The 20,676-nt window shown below is 38.1% G+C and overlaps 1 protein-coding gene across 11 annotated transcripts in view; it reads left to right on the forward strand.

Moving 5' to 3' along the window:
• Window positions 1–20,676, forward strand: part of AK9 (adenylate kinase 9) — a 120,191-nt gene that overhangs the window by 28,503 nt on the left and 71,012 nt on the right. For 10 of the 11 annotated variants that reach the window (XM_032338832.1, XM_032338830.1, XM_032338836.1 and 7 more), the window contains 6 exons: window positions 2,799–2,938; window positions 3,019–3,199; window positions 7,232–7,376; window positions 9,373–9,483; window positions 9,579–9,674; window positions 13,770–13,933. In XM_032338832.1, the coding sequence (XP_032194723.1) occupies window positions 2,799–2,938; window positions 3,019–3,199; window positions 7,232–7,376; window positions 9,373–9,483; window positions 9,579–9,674; window positions 13,770–13,933 (837 nt within the window). The remainder of the gene's footprint in view (window positions 1–2,798; window positions 2,939–3,018; window positions 3,200–7,231; window positions 7,377–9,372; window positions 9,484–9,578; window positions 9,675–13,769; window positions 13,934–20,676) is intronic. The other variant, XM_032338834.1, reaches the window with a different exon arrangement.

A 20,676-nucleotide genomic window follows, 5' to 3' on the forward strand; every position in this document is an offset into this window, starting at 1 on the left:
TAAGGTTCCTGTCATTCATGACAGAGAGAGAGCAAGAGAGGGAACACAAGCACAGAGTAGCTGGAGAGGGAGAAGCAGACTCCCTGCTGAGCAGGGAGCTCAATGGGCTCAATCCCAGGACACTGGGATCATGACTGAGCCAAAGGCAGCTGCTTAACTTACTGAGCTACTCAGGTGCCCCTCAGGCCTTTTTTTAAAATAAGATTTTATTTATTTTAGAGTGAGAGAGTGAGAGAATGAGCATGAGCTGGGGGAGGGGCAAGGGAAGAGAATCTTCAAGCAGACTCCCCGCTGAGTGTGAAGCCCCTCACAGGACTCCATCCCACCACCCATGAGATCCTGACCTGAGCTGAAACCAAGAGTCAGATGCCTACCTGACTGATCCACTCAGACCCCCATTCTCAGACCTTTAATTGGAGGATGTGATCCACTCTGAGAAGTTTGGTTTCACCTCTATGAATAGAAATTGAGGGGTGCCTGGGTGGATCAGTGGTTAAGCCTCTGCCTTCGGGTCAGGTCATGATCTCAGGGTCCTGGGATCGAGCCCCGCATCGGGCTCTCTGTTCAGCAGGGAGCCTGCCTCCCTCTCTCTCTGCCTGCCTCCTGCCTACTTGTGATCTCTCTCTCTGTCAAATAAATAAATAAAATCTTTATTTAAAAAAAAAAAGAAATTGAACAACAAATATGAGAATCATAAATAGATACCATAATTCAAATAAAATAATCTTTGAAGGAAGAAGTTACTCCGTGATCCTGGACTGGGTCATCCTTATGTCTTAAGCACAGTTGCAGTATGTTCTGGGACTTCAGTTGTCTAGTGCTAAAGAGGAAGAAAGGTAGGCCTGATTAGAGTCTCTTTGCTAAGCCTCCTTGTCTAGGTCATCATCAGAGGAAAAATTTAAAGTATCTGTAAAACCTGGGGGAATTTCCCAGGTAGAAAATTTGTCCTTAGAAATTATTGTATGTGGGGGTGTCTGGTGGTTCAGTCAGTAGAACATGTGACTCTTGATCTCAGGGCCATGAGTTCAAGCCCCACACAGGGCATAGAAGCTACTTTAAAAAAAAAAAAGATGTTGTATGCATAGGCCTAAGGTTATAGTTCATAATATAGAGGACTAAAGATGACTTCCCTGTTTTTCATGAAAGGGCAGAAGTTATGACTGTGTATACTGGGGTCATTATTCATAACCCTTAAGCAGTATTTCTCCCCACTGTCTGCTAGTCAAACACTTTTCCCAAGATTGGACAAGAAATAAGGATGATGAGGAAAGAATGATGGCTTCCTGACTTAACTTGTTCCATTTCAGTCCCTAGTTCGTTGTAGACTCCATGGAGAAAGGTGGTAGCCCAGTGTGGTTCACCAAGGGGCTTCTCTGTCTCATGCAACTCCCCTAAGCATTGACAGTTTCCTGAACATTAGGTGACTTCTTTCAGCCTTCAGTTCGGACATTCATGCCGCATCCTTGCAGCAGGCATGGTCTTTGCTCTCTGATGCAACAGTGGTCCAGACAAAACTATAGCTCCAATTCTCATCTGTCCTCCACAGTCGGTTCTGGAGCCAGCAGATACACGTGAGATCTACATCTGAAGGCTGGAGAGAGCCAACCTGGACCCTTTTCCCCCAGCAGTTGCCCACCATGCCCTCTTTCCCCATTTCTCTCATCCCTGCTCAACAATCTGCCATCTCTAGAAGTGGTTCTTAACATCTCTGGAGGTCACCAACAGAGGACTGCTGAGGGAGACTTTATATTTTAAGAACAAAAGAGCTAAGTAAATGCAAAAAAAAAAAAAAAAAAGAAAGCCATCTGTATATATCGAGCTATTTAATAACTTAGATTAGCTAAGAATCTGGTACATTTTCAAACTTTTTCTTTTTTCTTTCTCTTTTTTCTATTAGAGAGGGAGAGCATGCATGAGCGTGCAAGTGGGGGTGGGAGTGGAGGAAGAAGGAGAGAGAGAACCTTGAACAGAGAGAATCTTCACTATCTCACGACCCTAAGATCGTGACCTGAGCTGAAATCGAGTCGGACTCTTAACCCACTGAGCTATCCAAGCACCCCAAACCTTTTCAATAAGAATTTTTCCAAATCTGGGGCACCTGGGTAGCTCAGTGGGTTAAAGCCTCTGCCTTTGGCTCAGGTCATGGTCCCAGGACCCTGGGATCGAGCCCCGAGTCAGGCTCTCTCTGCTCAATGGGGAGTCTGCTTCTCCCTCTCTCTGCCTACCTCTCTGCCTGCTTGTGATCTCTCTATCAAATAAATAAATAAAATCTTAAAAAAAAAAGAATTTTTCCAAATCAGATAACAAAAAAAGAGAATTAAAAAAACACTCTATCTACATACCATATGTTCATTCTACCTTATAATAGAAAATGCTTGGTAAAATTTAAAACAAGGTCTTAGAAACAGAAAACTATTTTTCTTACTAAATTTGGGGCAGTACAGAGTGAGCAATTTTTCTAAAGATTTTATTTATTTATTTGACAGAGAGAGAGAGCACAAGCAGGGGGAGTGGCAGGCAGAGGGAGAAGCAGCCTCCCCACTGAGCAGGGAGCCCAATGACGGACACGATCCCAGGACTCTGGGATCGTGACCTGTGATAAGGTGGTGAGAGCCAAAGGCAGGTGCTTAATCGACTCAGCCACCCAGAATGGTTGCAATTAAGAAAAAAGCCAAAACTTGCTTTCCAAATTATCTTTTAAACAGTAAGGCACCATCAAATAAGAAAGGAAATACTTAATACTGTTAATTTTAGCAAAACTATGCCCACATTTTTAGTGTCATATTTGTTACCAATAGGATGAGCTCTTCCGTACTCTTGCATCTTACAAACTTATCGCACCAAGATACAGATGGCAGAGAAGCCGGTGGGGACGTACATGCCCTGTGACTCTAAAAGAAGGTAACATTTTCCCCGGATTGCCAGATTTTTCTGTGAGGTAAGTAAGATTTTCAAAACTTAATTTTAAAACCTGCCCATTCTTCTTTTCCATTGTTTGTGATTATGGCCTATTTTAAGTTTCCTAGGTAAAATATACTGTCTTTCATCAGAAGAAACATTAAAAACATTCTTATTGAACCCACGTCCCTATCTTCTTCCACCTATGCCGGCACCACCATTCAAAGTGTTCATATTTGGGCCTCAGTCTTCAGGGAAAACAACGCTTTGCCATCTGCTTGCAGAAAATTACAAAGGAAAGGTAACTACTTACCCAGCTATCTATCTATCTATCTATACTTGATTAAAATTTGTAGAGCTCTGGGATTCACAGGATTGCTCTGTTTTCTTAATTTTGCACTGTCAGTTGGGTAATTGTCCCACTGGGCCAGGAGTGGGGAAGACCTCTTCCTGGCTGCTTGTTGTGGCTGCCAAGACCACAGTCTCTCCCCGCTTCCCAACAGCCCCCAGACTCGACTGTTAATGTCACACAGACTGTGCCAACCATGACCTATTTTGGTTTCCTTCATCTCCTGTTTCCTGGGTCCTCCTAGCTCTGGGTCCCTCTCCCCACACAGTCACTCCTATGTTCATTCTTATTACCTGCAAATACGCTCCTCTTTGGTGACACATACCCTGGCCTGTCAGTTCCTTGGCCTCTCTCCTCATGCATCCTGTTCTCCATGCTGAGTAGTCAAGAGAAGTTTTTTATAGTTTAGACGAGAATGACAGCAGGAGAAATGGTGAGAAGCAGGCAGACTGGGGATATGACTAGCGGATGGAGCCCATGGAGTTCGTGAGGGATTGGAATGGAGCGAATTCTGTGAAGGCCGTAGTGCTGAAGCAGACCGCAAGAAGGGGAAGGCCGAAGATGATGGGGCTGAAGGCATCATCAGAGCAGTGCAGCCCTGGGAAGGGGTGTGAACGGATTTCAAGTGCTATTCCTTTGAATGCAGGGGTGACTTCTTCTATTTGCTTTTAATTTTTTTTTTTTTGTAAAATATGACAAACAGGAAAGTAAAGCTCAGTAAATGGTCACAAAACAAACCCCCAGATAGCCACCACCCAGGTCAAAGAACGGTCACCACCCTGAAGCCCCCTATGTCTTCTCCCATTATCAGTCCTCTTACCCCTTCCACAGGGGTAACTGCTGCCCTGAACTTTTTATGGCATTCCCTCCTGTTCTTTTGTGGTTTTACCATGTGAGTGTGCATCTAAATGCCACAGGTTAGTTTTGCACACTTTCTTAACTTTCTAGACTTAAACAACTTCTGTTCTTTATGCCTGGGTTTTTTTCACTTCACATTATGATTGTGATATTTACGAATGTTATTTATACATGTTACTGCATATAGCTACAGTTCATGCTTGTTTTTAAAGTATATTCTCTTGATTGAATTATACTATAATTTGTTCATCCATTGGAGTATTCATGAAACTTGTGTTGATTCCAGTTTGGGTATTATGAATAATATTGCTATAAACATTCTTGCACCTGTTTCCTGGGGCACACTTGATATCTTTATATATTCTGGAGATAATATCTAGCAGTAAAATTCCTGGGACATGGACTATGCATACATTCAACTTGTATAGATAATGCTTAACTGTTTTCCAAACTAATTCTATCAATTTTATAACTCCATCAGCAGTGTGGGAGAGCTCTGTTAGTCCATATTCCTGCCAACTTTCATTATGGTCGGTCTTTCCAATTTAAGCCATTCTAGTAGATGTATCTCACTGTGGTTTTAATTTGTGCTTCCCTGAAAATAACAAGGTTAAACATTTTTTCTTTTGTTTACTGGCCATTCAGATACTCTCTTTTTAAAGTATTTTTCAAGTCTGTTGCCCATTTGAAATTTTTTTTCATGTTATTTGTAGGAATTCCTTATATTGTCTATATAAAAATTCTTTTTTGATAATAAGCTTTATGAATATTTTCTACCACTCTGTGGTTTGTCATTTCATATTATATTACAGTATGTGTCAGACTAAAGAATTATAATTTTAAAATATAAAGAGCTCTTATGAATCAATATGCAGATGAACCCCCAATGGAAAAAATAGCAAATAAGCAATTCACAAAATAATAGCTGCAATAGAGTAGCCACTAATCATGAGAAAAGGGTTATCACCTCCCTGATAACCAGAGAGGTGCAAAAAAACCCAGAGAGATGCCATGTCAATCTCACTGTTGGAGTTCAAAGATCACTATTAACACCCAATACTGATGTGTAGCTAGGATGGGGAGAAATACATTTCCCTACACTGCTGGTGAGAGTATAACCATTAAGGATCACAATTAGAACTATGTAAGAGCCTTTGAACTGTCCATACATATCCTTTGAACTGTCAATTTTATTTTATAAATTTTTCCTAAAGAAACTATAAAAGGTACATACATAACCGTGTTTATCATAGCCTAGTTTATAATAGCAAAAACATGTATACTTTAGTATACATTATTAGCATTTTAGTTAAATAAATTTTAATATGTTCGTCTAATAGAATACTGTATATCCATTAAAAAATGATGATGTGGATATATATTTTTTGGCATGGACTAAAGTAATACAATCATATTGAGGGAAAAGCAAAGTGGAACCTAGAAGGATGGAAATATTATTTAAACTTTAAAGTTTATAGATATATAAATATATTTATTTATATATAGAATATATAGAAATCTACTTCTAAGATCTTAAAATCTTATTTAAAATTTCTATGTGAAATTTCTATATGAAATTTCTATACTTAAAATTTCTATATGAAATCTAAGATTTCATATAGAAATCTACTTCTAAGATCTTAATATTCAGTATGAATTATATTATCTACCTTACAATGGACTTTCATAATACCTATAGAATTCTAATCCAGTTTTTTAAATGGGCAAAAGTTGAACATATGATTAAAACAGAAGGTAAGTGAGTGACCAATATCACATAAAAGAAGCTCAAATTTATTCATGATTAGAGGAATATGAATTTAAACTACAGTGAGATACTTCTTCACACCCAGTAGAATGGCTAAAATTTAAAAGATTCAGAAAAACAAGTGTTGGTGAAGATGTGGAGTTAACTGCAATTTCCATAATTGCTGCTAGGAATTTAAAATAGCTCAACCACTTTGGAAACAGTGGAATGGCTTATTATAAAATCAAATATACACTCACTATATGACCCAGTAATTCCACATCTAGGTATTTGTCCAAGAGAAATAAAAACATATGTCCACAAAAAGACTTCCTCGGAAATGTTCATTACTAGTTTATTTATAACAGCCCTGAATTGGAAAAGCCCAAATGCCCATCAAAGATAAATGGATTAAAAAGAACACCACCATCATCACCTGTGGCATGGTTACACAGTGATACTACTCAGTAATAGAAAGGAACAGATTACTGGTGTATACAGTTACACTGATGAATCTCAAAAACATTGTGCTAAGGGGGAAAAGCTTGGAAAAGATTACATACTCTGTGATCCATTTATACGAAATTCTAGAAATTCTAGAATTTATATGAAATAAATAAATTCTAGAATTTATATGAAATTCTAGAAAAGGCAAAACTAATATATAGTGACCAAAAAACTAATATATAGTGACAAAAAACCTAATATATAGTGACAAAAAACAAAGTGATAGCCAGGAGCCAGGAACTGACTATAAAGAAGCTTGAGGGAACTTTTTTCAGGTGATATAAATGTTCTATATCTCGGGGCACCTGGGTGGCTCAGATGGTTAAGCCTCTGCCTTTGGCTCAGGTCAGGATCTTGTGGTCCTGGGATCAAGCCTCGCATCAGGCTCCCTGCTCAGTGGGAGCCTGCTTTTCCCTCTCCCTTTCCTGTTGCTTATGTTCCCTCTCTGTGTCTCTGTCAAATAAATAAATAAAATCTTTTAAAAAATAATAATAAGTAAATGTTCTATATCTTGATTATAGCTGTTGTTATGTGTATATATATATTTGTCAAAACTCATGAAACTGTATACTTTAAATGGATGCCTCCTATTGTTACACATGTAAAATAGATTTTTTAAAAATTATGTGTAACTTGGATATTTATTATTACATGATATATATATCTAAGTATATCATGCTACATGAAAAGTATGACAATTTCTGTGAAAGCATGTTCTCAAAAATCACTGAATTCTGAAAATAATACATCTCAAGTGACATTAAGACCTTCGAGGTAGATAAGTAAAGATCTAGAAATAGATATAGTTGAACAATGCCTTAATATTCACAGTGATTTGTGCTTCTGTTGGTTTTCTCAAATATTCTTTGCAGGTAATTGACTACGCCACGTTTGTTCAACCACGTTTTGATAAAGCCCTTGAAACATTAGTGAAAGATACAATAGCGGAGGCCACTGAAACAGCCATTAAAGCTGTAAGAGAGCGGTTATTCATTAAACTACAAGCTAAAAAACAAGGTGAACCACCTCTGTCCCACGTGTGTTCTAAGAGGAGGTCAGCAATTCAGCCTGTCTGCCCGAGGGCTGGGACTTGCTGTGCTCGCAAACACAGTATTCAAAACAGTCATAAGGCAGTGAAACTGGAAGAAGCCTTAGTGATAATTAACACAATTCTGTAACTTGACAAATGAGGAAAACTTTTTATATAAATTGGGAAGCTTCTATCATTTTCTGTGCTTGAAACTATTAAATAGCAAGGAAATGATCTTCCGACATGGCAATGTTAAGCTTTTGCTAGGATAGAACGGGTTATTTACATAATAAATCTGTCTCTTCTTTCTCAGCAGCCTATAAACAAGTAAAAAAAAAAGTCCAACATGGTGCCCAAGGGATTACAAAAGCAAGAGCAAAAGACCAGCATTAAAATTACATGCCATCCTTGGGGTGCCTGGGTGGCTCAGTTGATTGTTTATCTTTGGCTGAGTCATGGTCCTGGCTCCTAGAATTGAGCCCTGCCTCCTGGTTCCCTGCTCAGTTTGCTTCTCCCACTCCCTCTGCTCCTCCCACCACTCGTGCACGTTCACTCTCTCAAATAAATAAAATCTTTTTTAAAAAAATTAGGAATAATGTGGAGGACCATAGGGGAAGGGAGGGAAAACTGAATGGGGAGAAATCAGAGAGGGAGACAAACCATGAGAGGCTCTGGACTCCAGGAAACAAACTGAGGGTTACAGAAGGGAGGGGGGCAGAGGGATGGGGTAACCAGGTGATGGGTATAAAGGAGGGCACGTGTTGTATGCAACTAATGAAAGACACATAACTAATGAATCCTTGAATACTACATCAAAAATTAACGAGGTACTATATGTTGGCTAATTGAACATAATAATAAAAAAAATCACATGCCATACAAATGATCATCTAGATGATCCAGAATGAATTTGTTTTTAATATATTATCTTCAAAATAAAAACTGGAAGTTTACTAAATACTCATGGACAATTCACAAACTAAAACTCGAGAAATTTGGGGAGGACTAATAAGATGGCTTTTTATTTAACTTATTTAAGGCTGGACAAAATGAATTCATTCATTCATTCAACCTAGTACTCTGTGTTAGACATGATTCTAGGCACTGGGCTACAGAGGTGAACCAGACACATGAAACTCCTGTCTTTGTGGTTGTTACATTTTAATGGGGTGGGGGGTGGTAAGTAAACAGATAGAAAAATATAATATGGTACTGAGTCAGGCAGTGACTGGGGCAGGGGTGCCGGAGTGTTAGGATGAGCAGGGAAGACCTTTCTGAAAAAAGAACATTTAGCTGAAACCTGGATCAAGAAGGAACTAGCGGGGCTCCAGGAGGAACAGTGATTGATGGTGTTTCTTGGAGTCTGTAGTGATTCCTTTCACATCAAATTATGGCCTGAAATCATAGATTTTAGATTTTTCCACAAATTGCTTTCTCCCACCAGAGCATAGAAATAGATGACATTTCTCATACACTGCAAACTTAAAAGTTTTTAAAGTTTTTTCTTTTTCAAATTCTATAATTTAGAATTCAGATTTAGAATAAATCTGACAGTAGGATTCTTAAAAATTTTTTAATTGGAATTTTCATGCTGATTCCACTAATTTGCTAGCTTTGCAATTTCACTCCCAAATACATTTTTAAGAAAAATTTGTCAGTGAAGATTACTGAGGTTTTTTTAACATAGAAAATTCTATAATACAGAGGATGGTAGCTAACACGCATTAGGCTTCCTGCGTGCCAAGCATTTTCTTAGTGTTTGAGTCTATTTTCTCATTTAATCCTTACAACAATGCTTTTGGCTTGATCATCCTCGTTTTGCCCAGTAGAAATTGAAACTGAGAGATCAAATGATTTGCCAAAGCCACACTACCTGGGTCAGAACTCACACTCACGTCTCTTTAGAGCAGAAGATTTCATCTCTACCCTTGTCTTCCTACCCCCAAGTCTATTTTGCTAACACAGCCCCTTACTATCTTTTAGCACAATCAACTTTAAGAATACTTGAAAGAGAATTTGAAAAGAAGGAATATGACAAGTTCCCATCTGATGGCTTTAAGAGCTTAGAAGAGTCACAGTCTTCATTTGATGAAAGTGGTAAAAAAAAAATATATATTGCTGATGTTCTTGGCCAAATCCTTTCTGATCTAAACAGATTAGCTGACAAAGCATATTATTCTTTCATGCAGTGTTCACTCATGAACCCCCAAAAGATGGCTCTTTAGAAGACAAGGAAGACAAAAAGAGTTCAGAAAATGTCTTCGATGATCAATCCTCTAAGACTGGTAAAGATGATAACAGAATGAATGGTTCATGCCATGTTTATGGATCTCATTCCATTTATTTCATGTTTTATTATGTTTATATTGGAACTTAAAATTATCCCCCAAATTGGACATTTAGGTTGAAAACTAGTTAGCTTTTCTCTTACGGATTTAAATTGGACAGTTATAGAACAGAAACAGATTTATTAGAATGAAGAAAAAACTAATAAGATAATAAATTCTTTCTTAAAATCTGTCCACTTTAATGTACTGGAACCAGAACATCACAAACCTAGAGTCTGAGCTGTGAACTTTTACCATTTAGTGCTTGAGAGCATACAGTGTAAGCTATTTTTACCTTTTTTGATTTATAATGCATTTAATTATATTACTTCATTATGAAATATTTTAATCCTCATTTTAAATTATTGCACTATTTCCCTGTTCATAGGTAATAATTTTAAGTAGTTCCTTATGTTGTAAACTTATTTTTCAGATTTTTTTTACTACTGCAAATAATGTTTTAATGAATTTTTTCATTGTCTGCTGCTGACATAGGTGTAATCCCTAGTTTAATGGGTATGAAGTTATAGACAGTCAAATTGCTTTGCGTAAAAGTTATTCCAAATTATGTTTCCCTCAGTAATATATAAGATATGTGTTATTGTTTCCTTGGCATATTTTCTTTTAAAATATAATTTCCATAATTTTTATTTATTAATATTTTAATATTTGTTAACCATTAATATTTCTTTTCTGAGGTGACCATTTTTGTCTTTTGCTCATTTTTCTAAATTGTTCTATCAGTTACATGTTTCTAAAAAAATTTTCTGTATTAGTTCCTTATTTTGTATATTTTTTTTCAACATTGGTTCATTTGCCTTTTAAATCACTTTGCTGTTTTTGAAGTAGAGGGACTTTTTCATAGTTTTATAGTCAAATCATGATGTTTGCTTTATTGATTTCTTCCATTTACTTTCAGATCTTACCAAGTCTTCCTCTCAACCCGAGATTTAATACATACTTATATTCTTTTTTTTCTATCAGTCCAACCTTTTGGCATTTAGTATTTAAATGCATCTATAATTCCTTTCGTTGTATAATGTGGAGCTGATTGTTTGGTTGGTTGGTTCCTCACAATTCAGACAGATGTGTGCTTGGCCGGTTTTATTTTAAGCCTAGTAGGAATTGACCTGGGCCCTGTCAGAAACACACATATGGCACTCCGCCTCCGATATACACACACAGTCTTCACAAGAGGACCCCAGACATTAAATTTTTGACCAAATAATATCTGGGAGCCCCTTCTCAGCTGCTGCAGAATTCCTAGCACCAAAACAGAAAGAAAGCCCTGGACCCTTGCTGTCTGTTTTCTCTTTGGGGGAGGTAGTGCAAGGTAGAAGTAGGAGGCATCAGTGCCTCTATCCTCCACTGAAGTGATGTCAATCCAGCCAGGATGCCCTGAGAAAAGGTATGCTCCCTGCACAGCCTTTACCTCTTGGAGCCAGGAGATTGTTAGTTCCATCAGGAAGGGCAAATTTGATTTTTGTTTCTAATTTAGATCCACTGGCATGGTATGAAACTAAAATTACTACTCTTGGTTTTGTGATAAGTTAAGTCATTATCTCTGTTTTTCCCTGTGTATGGTGTATGCCCTATTGTTGACCTCTTTGATTACTATGATTGTAGTATCAGTTTTAAAAATTGGGAACATAAGTCCTGGCCCCCTGGGCCTATCATACCACACTCTGTATTGGGAATCACCTACAATGTCATGTTGTTCTTGAAGTATTAACAATGTTTTATTCATAGATGAGAAAGAAACCAGTGAATCATCTCCATTTAAAAGTAGTTTTCAAAGCTCTGGTCAAGATTTTAAATTGAACCCCCCAAAAGTTAATTAATATTTGGTTAATATGGTTCTCTCAGATTGTGGATCTCAAAATCACAAATAATTTCTTCAGAATTTTGAGAAATTCTGTGTGAGAAATGTGTGATTTAAAATATATTGGGGCACGTGGGTGGCTCGGTTGATTGGGTGTCTGCCTTCAACTCAGGCCTTGATCTCAGGGTCCTGGGATAAAGCCCCGTGTTGTGTCGGCTCCCTGCTTAGCCAAGAGTCTGCTCCTCCATCTCTCTCTGCCCCTCCCCACCGCTTGTGTCCCCTCTCTATCTATCTCTATCTCTTGCAAATAAATAAAATCTTTAAAAATAAATAATAAATTTTAAAACATTATTAATACTCTACCTTAAAGGCTACTCTATCTTCTTTTTTTTTTTTAATTAACACATAGTGTATTATTTGCTCCAGGGGTAGAGCTCTGTGAATCATCAGGCTTACACATTTCACAGCCCTTACCATAGCGTATACCCTCCCCAATTTCCATAACCCAGTCATCCTATCCCTACCCTCCTACCACCCCCCAGCAACCCTCACTTTGTTTCATGAGATTAAGAGTCTCTTATGGTTTGTCTCCCTCCTGATCCCATCTTGTTTCACTTTTTTCCTTCCCTACCCCCCACAACCCCCTGCCCTGCCTCAAATTCCTCATATCAAAGAGATCATATGATAATTGTCTTTCTCTGATTGACTTATTTCACTCAGCATAATACCCTCTAGTTGCAAACAATAAGATTTCATTTCTTTTGATACCACATCTTCTTTATCTATTCGTCTGTTGGTGGACATCTAGGTTCTTTCCATAGTTTGGCTATTGTGGACATTGCTGCGATAAACATTTGGGTGCACGTGCTCCTTCGGATCACTACATTTGTATCTTTAGGGTAAATACCCAGTAGTGCTATTGCTGGGCCATAGGGTAACTCTATTTCAACTCTCTGAGGAACCTCCATACTGTTCTCCAGAGTGGCTGCACCAGCTTGCATTCCCACCAACAGCATAGGAGGGTTCTCTTAAAGGCTACTCTATGATGAACAGTTAGACATGCAAAAGCACAGAAAAAAGAAAATGTGGTATATTATTTTGATGAAAAGAATATTGGAAAGACAAGGGCTCTGTCTTTCTGTTCTGCTATCCCTGGCATGTGGCTACCAAGCCACAAAATGGCTGGTGGTACCGCAGTCATCATATCAGTGTGCTTGGCAGGAAGAGGAAAGAGGCAGGGACAAAAACTGGCACTCCACCCAGCCCAGTTGTTCCTCATTAGAGAGAGGACAGGAAGACTCACCAGAAAATAATCTGGTTCCATGTTATCTAAAGGCCACCTAGGTTATAAGGGAATTGGAGAGATGTAGTGTTTTTAGCTGGGCACATTGCTGACCCCCACAAACTCAGGGTTCTGTTATTAAGAAAGAGAAGAATGGATATTGAGTGACCAACTAGCAGCCTCTAGAACATTTGGTATCTCTCTGGAACTACTGGTTCTCTCCACCCTTAAAAATAAGCTTCTCAGTTCCCAGAAGCTAGGCAGTAGGCAGCTGCTCTTTGAAGGCACTTTGGCATTTTTTTTCTGGGCTCGGATAGATGAGGCTCTAGCAGGAGACCCGGGTTTTGGAGTGTTAGGACAGCAGTTCAGGAAGCAGAACTGGAAAAGCAGAAGTAGAGGAGCCAAGGGCAGCTGCCAGTCTTCTGTCTTGTTAGAAGAGGGGATGAATACTTATATTCTGATGAAGCCTGTGAGCCACGGCAGCCATGGGAACAGTCATTCAGCTTGAAGTGAGGGTAAGAATGAAGTAGAACACTTGAAAACCCCGCCTGTGCCATCCTCTCTTCCATCCTGGCCAACTTGCCTACCTCTTTTCCTCTCACTGTTGCACGTGGTCCCATGCTTGTGACTGGAAGTATTCATCGTGTTTTCTGATTCATTCCCTCAATGCTCATGATTTACCGTGACCCAGGAATCCTTCGCTCCCTCCCTCTTCTACCTGGCTTCCTGGGTTTTGGCACCTGCTGGACATGACTTCTTACCTCACTCACCTTCATTCTGACCTTCTGATGTTTTATATTTCCTGACTTCACGTTTCCTCCCCAGTCTATTTCCCCCTTCTTGGAGCACGTACTGCAGTAACACAAAAATAGTACTTTCTTGGATCAAGTATTAACAATCCTGATCTATTGCAAGTAACATTGTCCACTAAAATTATTAATGGCGTTAGGTTATTTTGCTTTAGACACATTAGAAGACTCAATAGAAGAGGTAACTGCAGAGCATCCAGAGGTTCTTTCTATGATAGAGGAGACTGTGAAAATGACAAAGGACATGAACTTTGAACAGCCATATGAAAAGCATGCTGAAATCTTAGAGGAAATCATCAAAGAGGTAAGAAGTCCAGACCCAAATGCCTATGCTCTTTGGTAGTTTTTAATGTCCAAACAATTATGCAATATAATTTCATACCTTTGACATTAATCTTTCATTAACTTTTATCTTCTTTAATTGAGTTCAGTTCAGTTCATTAAAATATGGTGCCTGTGAAGCATGTACCAATGTTAGATATTTCTTCTATGAGCTAATTAGTTGTAAACAGAGACAAATTTCACTCTGTAGCTAACTTATTTCTTCTCACCACCTTGAACATGCATTCATAGGGGAAATGGATGGACACACAAGTGATTGTCCAATATAAGGGGAAAATAAAGCGTCCGATGCTATGTCCTACCACTGACAAATCAGAAGGTTTATCTTTGGTTTATAAAGAACAAGATACCCATACAGGTCTATTTTGTACAAAGACCTTAAGTAAGCATTCAGGGCAAAAGTCAAAGACAACAAATCTGTTTTGGACTCTCAATGAACTTCTTTGGTATTTTTCTGTAATTTGAGAATTATGTCATTTAAAATTATTTGAGAGGAGAGGCACCTGGATGTCTCAGTGGGTTAAGCCTCTGCCTTTGGCTCAGGTCATGATCTCAGGGTCCTGGAATCGAGCCCCACATCGGGCTCTCTGCTCACCAGGGAGCCTGCTTTCCCCCACCCAACCCCGCTTGCCTCTCTGCCCACTTGTGATCTCTGTCTGTCAAATAAATAATAAAAAATAAAAATCTTTTAAAAATAAAATTGAGAAGAAAAAAATATTCTATGACAGTATAAAACCACGCTGTAACACGTTGGGTTGGCTCCTTGAGCCCAAGGCTATACCCAAGGTGAGTTGCTGTCCCCCTCTGAGCTTCCCATAGAGTTATTTCAACTTCTGCATTCCTTCAGGTTGTTCTATTGCTCGTTGTTTCCTTCAGAAACATTCTGAGAACCTACTATTTGCCCTGTAATGTGCTAGATTCTAGAGTTATGAAGATGAATTAAACATAGCTCTTTAAGGAGCCATCAGTCAGGTGTGGAAGGCTGATGTATAATCCAGTATTTGAGTTATCCTGAAATTTGTGGTAATTAGATATGTGCAAGGTGTAGGAATTCCACCTACCGTTAGGGTTCTCAGCTCTGCATGGGAAGTGAGACAAAGTGTCCCAGAGGAGAGACAGGCAAGTGAAGGACGTCTATAGCACTGTGGAAGCCCCATCCTTGCCCTTCACTGAAGATTTCCTCCATTCTCTTAGCATTTATTCTGGAGGATACACATCTACAAGGAGTACTAAAACTCCTCTGATACAGGAATGTATACAGTGTCATTAGAGGACAAGCTGCCACTCTGGGATTGTGGAGGACTCTAAATCACATGATATTTTTTTTTTAATTTTATTTATTTATTTGACAGAAAGAGAGATCACAAGTAAGCGGAGAGGCAGGCAGAGAGAGAGAGGAGGAAGCAGGCTTCCCGCTGAGCAGAGAGCCTGATGCGGGGCTCTATCCCAGGACTCTGGGATCATGACCTGAGCCGAAGACAGAGGCTTTAACCCACCAAGCCACACAGGTGCCCCTAAATCACATGACATTTTAACATCAAATATCTCATCAGATCATCTTTCTCAAGAGAACAGAGACCTGTACAGGAGACCTTTTGACCTTTCATCAGTTTTGATGGTCTCTTAGCTAGGTTGAACCTAAAACTGCTCTAAAAATAAATAAATAAATAACATCCTTAAAAAAAAAAAAAAAAAAGTAGCCAGAAAAAGAGATCTACTCCTTTATGTCATTTGCTCATTTTTAATAATTTATCTTTGTTTTCATTTGCAGTTCTTTATGTGTTCTGAATATGAGTCCTAGGTATATTGCAACTAGCTTTACAAATATCTTCTATTCTGAATAATAAGAGTTAATTTTAATGAAGTCCAACTGATTAATTTTTCTTTCATAGTTAGTGCTTCCTGTTTCAGAAATCTTTGGCTGTCCAAGGTTAGGAGGATATATATATTATTAGGTTTTCTTCTGTAAATTTTGCTTTGCCTTTCATATTTAGATCTAAGGTTCATTTTGAATTAATTTATGTATGCAAAAAATATATCCAAATGGCCAATAAGCATGTGAAAATGTACTCAACACCATTAGTTATCAGAAAAATACAAATTAAAACTACAACATGAGGAAGGGGAAGAAGTATAAACTTCCAGTTATGCAAGAAATCAAGGGAATGAAAAGTACAGCGTAAGGAATGTACTCAATAATATTATAATGACTTTGTATGGTGACCAGAAGGTAACTACATTTATCTTGGTGAGCATTTTGTAATGTATTTAATTGTAGAACAACTAAGTTGTATGTCTGAAACTCTTATAATATTTTATGTCAACTCTACTTCAATAACAATTATAATACATACATATGTATATATTTTACATGGTTTTTTTTTTAAAAACCACAACATGATGATCATGATTAATTTTTTTCTAATATGGATATCCAGTTATGCTCCAGCACCATTTATTGTAAAGACCAACTTTTCCTCGCTATCATAAATCAAGTGGCCTTATCTGTGTAGTCTATTTCTGGACCCTCCATTCTGTTCCATGGACCTATTTGTCTATCTACATTCCAATACCACACATATTAACTGCTGTAGCTTTGAAATAAATTTTGAAATCTGGAGAGAGGACTCCTTTAACAGCTTGTTTCTCCTATTACTGCATCCTTCCCTGTGTAATAAGTTGTTTCGTTCTCCTTACTTTTTCAAGAGTATCTTGACTATTATAGATCCTTTTTACTTCCACATAAATTTTAGCATCAACTTCCACTACACACACACACACACACACACACACACACGCTGGGGTTTTGATTGGGTTGCAATGAATCTGTAAATAAATTTGATGAGAACTACCATCTTCACAATATTGGGTCTTCTAATCCATGAACATAGAATAACCTTATTTTGGAGCCTGGGTGACTCAGATGGTTTAAGGTCTACCTTCGTCTCAGGTCATGATCTCCATGTCCGGCTCCCAGCTCAGCCAGGAGCCTGCTTCTCCCTCTCTCTTTGCCTCTCCCCTTGCTTGTGCTCTTTTTGTCACTGTCTCTCAAATGAATAAATAAAATCTTTAAAAAAAAGAATAGCCTTACTTTATCTCAGTCTTTAGTTTCTCTCAGCATTGTTTTGTAGTTTTCAGTGTAGAAGTCTTCAGTATCCCTCATTAGGTTTATTTTTAGGTATTTGATGTATTTTGATGCTATTTTAGATACTGTTGTGGTCCTATCTTATTTTTCAATTGTTGCTTCTGTAATCATTTTTATCGTGTTTTTCTATTGTACCTCCTGCTAAATTTCGTACTCTGATCTGAAGGTCATAGACTACACGCAGAACAGGTATGAATAATGCATTTAGGCATAATGTATGATCCTGTCCAGGAAAAGTGAACAGGTTTTATTTCATTTGCAAACTGAACAGTTAGGCATGGCTCCCTGGAGTCATGGGTTAAGAAAGATTCTGAAACACATCTGTGTATTAGCTCCTTTTAGCATTTTTTAGAATTGCAGTTCAACAATATTTTGAAAACTTAAAAATACAGAAATAATAATAGGTGTCATTTCTACCAAAGAGAAAGAAGAGTCACTCCCTTTCAGTGGAGAATGCGCAGAAATTTTTCCCACACTCAATCATTTGCACTTTGACCTGGTTTCTGCCCTGACCAAGTTAGAGAGCACACAATAGAAGCAGAGGCGGGGGCGGGGGGACACAGGGAACTTCCTTCTGCTTCCATTGCTCTGCCCAGTTGTGTTAACTGAAGCTCTTACATAGACGTATGCCAAAGGTATTTGCCCTGTACCTCACAGAAAAATGTCAAGGGGACAACATCAAGGGAAGTGAGGTTTTTGTGTCAAACCTGCCCTTGTATGTTTTCTAGCCCATGAGCTATCCAGTGGCGACCACGGCCTATTTCTCTAGTCACGGCAGCCTTCCCAGTGTGATACGTCATTTTTGCTCAGCTTCCCTCATGACATGGTTTTTTCTCTAAAACCTCTCCATGTCTGCCCTTGTATCTGTGTTCTTCACACGGAAGTTGTGTTTTTCTGTGCCTCGCATGTCTCTCTGTGTCACTCCCAGGCTGTGTCGTGATTCTCCCAGTCTCTTCTCTCAGTCCCTCTCTGTCTAGATATATTTCACAGCAATAAATACTTGGATGTACAAGTGATAAACATACGTCCGTGTGTATAACTGTATACACATATATGTATATCTTTATTTATGTATTCACAAATGGTAAAATGGAAAGTAATCATGGAATAGCATAGAATAAGGGAATCCAGGAATAGCATGTTTAAGTGCAGGGGGGGGAGTTTTTATTAAGTTAAAGATCACAAAAGGATAAAAGGATGAATAGTGCATGAAAATTTATATTATTTTTCTAAATATTATTTTCTCCCACTCATCCCTCCCCTGAGGATGTCCGAAGAAAACACCACTTTATTTTCATCTGAGAACCCACTTCCATGGCTCTGGTGACAGCGGGGCCAGACCCAGACCATGCACAAAGGCTCCCCTGGGGCCCCCTCCCTACCACTTGTCCCACAAGGCTCAGAGTCCTTCCATTCCTCTGCTGGGCCATACACTCTGAAATTCTTTCAGATATGAAATCTTAAGGAAGGTTCCCCCTTCTCTCCACAGTGATCTCAACTGGAGAAACTTTCTCAATAGATTCCTGCATTGAAGCTGTTTTGCTGCTACTTCCAAAACCTGTATCCTGGGGCACCTGGGTGGCTCAGTGGTTTAAAGCCTCTGCCTTCAGCTCAGGTCACGATCCCGGAGTCCTGGGATCAGGCCCTACGGCGGCGGGCTCTCTGCTCAGAAGGGAGCCTTGCGTCCCCCTCTCTCTCTCTGCCTTCCTCTCTGCCTACTTGTGATCTCTGTCTGTCAAATAAATAAATAAAATCTTTAAAAAAAAAAATCCTTAAGGACCCAAGTCCTCACCTCCCAAAACTTTATTGTCCTCAGTATTGAAATGTCCAGGCCTGAGTGCCTTATGCACCTGCCCCCCACCCGGAATCAGCGACCTCTCTCCCTGAGGCAGTGGATGTGCCCATAGTGTTTCACTTTTTCCTTCAGTCACTTGAGATAAAGTCACTTGAGATAAAGTCAGAAAGACAACTTCCACATTTGGACTGCACAAGCACAGTGGAAAAACTCTTAAAGCAAAAGTTTAGTAGAAAGGCTACTTAATAATGATTATCTCTATAAAAACAAACAAACATGAAAATAATAATTTTAGGACAAAGGTCAAAAAGTATGTATAATAAATATGACCTAATAATTGCTTATACAAGGATTTCTTACAAACCAAGAAAAATGGAATACCCTATGTAACAGTAGGAAAAAGATATAGATGGATTGTTTCATCAAAGAAGAAATGCAAATTATTAACTGAAATTTTTAATGTTCAAATTCCAAGAAAAATATGAAACTTAAAACAGTGGGATATAAGTTCTTACCTATCAAATTGCCAAAGATTTTTAAAAAACATATAACAATCCATACCAGGAAGGCTATAATGAGTCAGTCACATAGGAGAACTGAAAATTGATACAGCTGTTTTGGAAGCAATGTGACAATGTGTGTGAAAGATCTTTAAGATGTTCCTTCCTTTATGAGCCTAAAAACACATCTTCTTGGAATCTAACCTAAAAACACAATATTTAGGCATAGATTTGCACATACAGATGTTTATCAATGTTATATTAAAATTATAAATTATGTAAATATTTACCAGTGAGAGAATGATTAAACAGGTTAAGAGCTATTCATTTGATGAAATACTATGAAGGCATTAATTTTTTTCAAAAAAAATTGGAATGAGATTGAGAAATCATAAATTATCTCTCCGTGTTGCTTTTATTTTTCTATCTTTGCAACTGGACGGTAAAATTTTCATTAACCATTTTACTTCCTTTTTTCAGTTTTATTGAGTTGTATTTGACATATAACATTATATTAGTTTAAGGTGTATAACATAATTATATGTGTATATATTGTGAAATATTTAACACAATAATTTTCGTTAACATCCATCACTTCACATACTAAGCTTTGTGTATGTGTGATTGTAATTTCTAAGATCTACTCTCTTAGTAACTTCCAAATGTACGATATAGTATTGTTAACTGTAGTCAAACCATGCCGAATATTATGCCCCAGGGACCTATTTATCTTATAACTAAAAATTTGTACCTTTTGCCCACCTCCATCCATTCTCCCCACCCCCACCCCTGCCTCTGGCAACCACCAATCTGTTCTCTGTTTCTATGAGTTCGATTTTTTAAGATTCTCTATATAAGTGAGATTATACAGTATTTGTCTTTCTCTGACTTATTTCATTTATTTTTTTTTTTACTTATTTCATTTATATTTCTTTTTTTATAGCTTTTTCTTTTTCCCTTTAATTCTCTTAAACATTTCAAAGTGCTTAAAATTTTTTTAAAAGACTCTTCAATCTGAAACTAATGATACACTTTACATTAACTAATTTAATTTAAAGAGTTCAAAGTTAAAAGAATTTTTTAAAAAAGACTCTTCATCCAGATGGAAATTCATAAAGTAGGGAATCTTGAGCTCTGCAGAGGCCAGTGAGTTTTACCCATTCTTGTGACATCTCTTCCCCTCTGGCTTCAAGTATCACGTGATTGCATGATGACACACAAACTTGAACTTCTCAGAGCTGGTGTATTCCCAGGTCCACATTACC

Source organism: Mustela erminea, chromosome 4 (genome assembly GCF_009829155.1).
Source record: "Mustela erminea isolate mMusErm1 chromosome 4, mMusErm1.Pri, whole genome shotgun sequence".
Taxonomy (NCBI): Eukaryota; Metazoa; Chordata; class Mammalia; order Carnivora; family Mustelidae; genus Mustela; species Mustela erminea.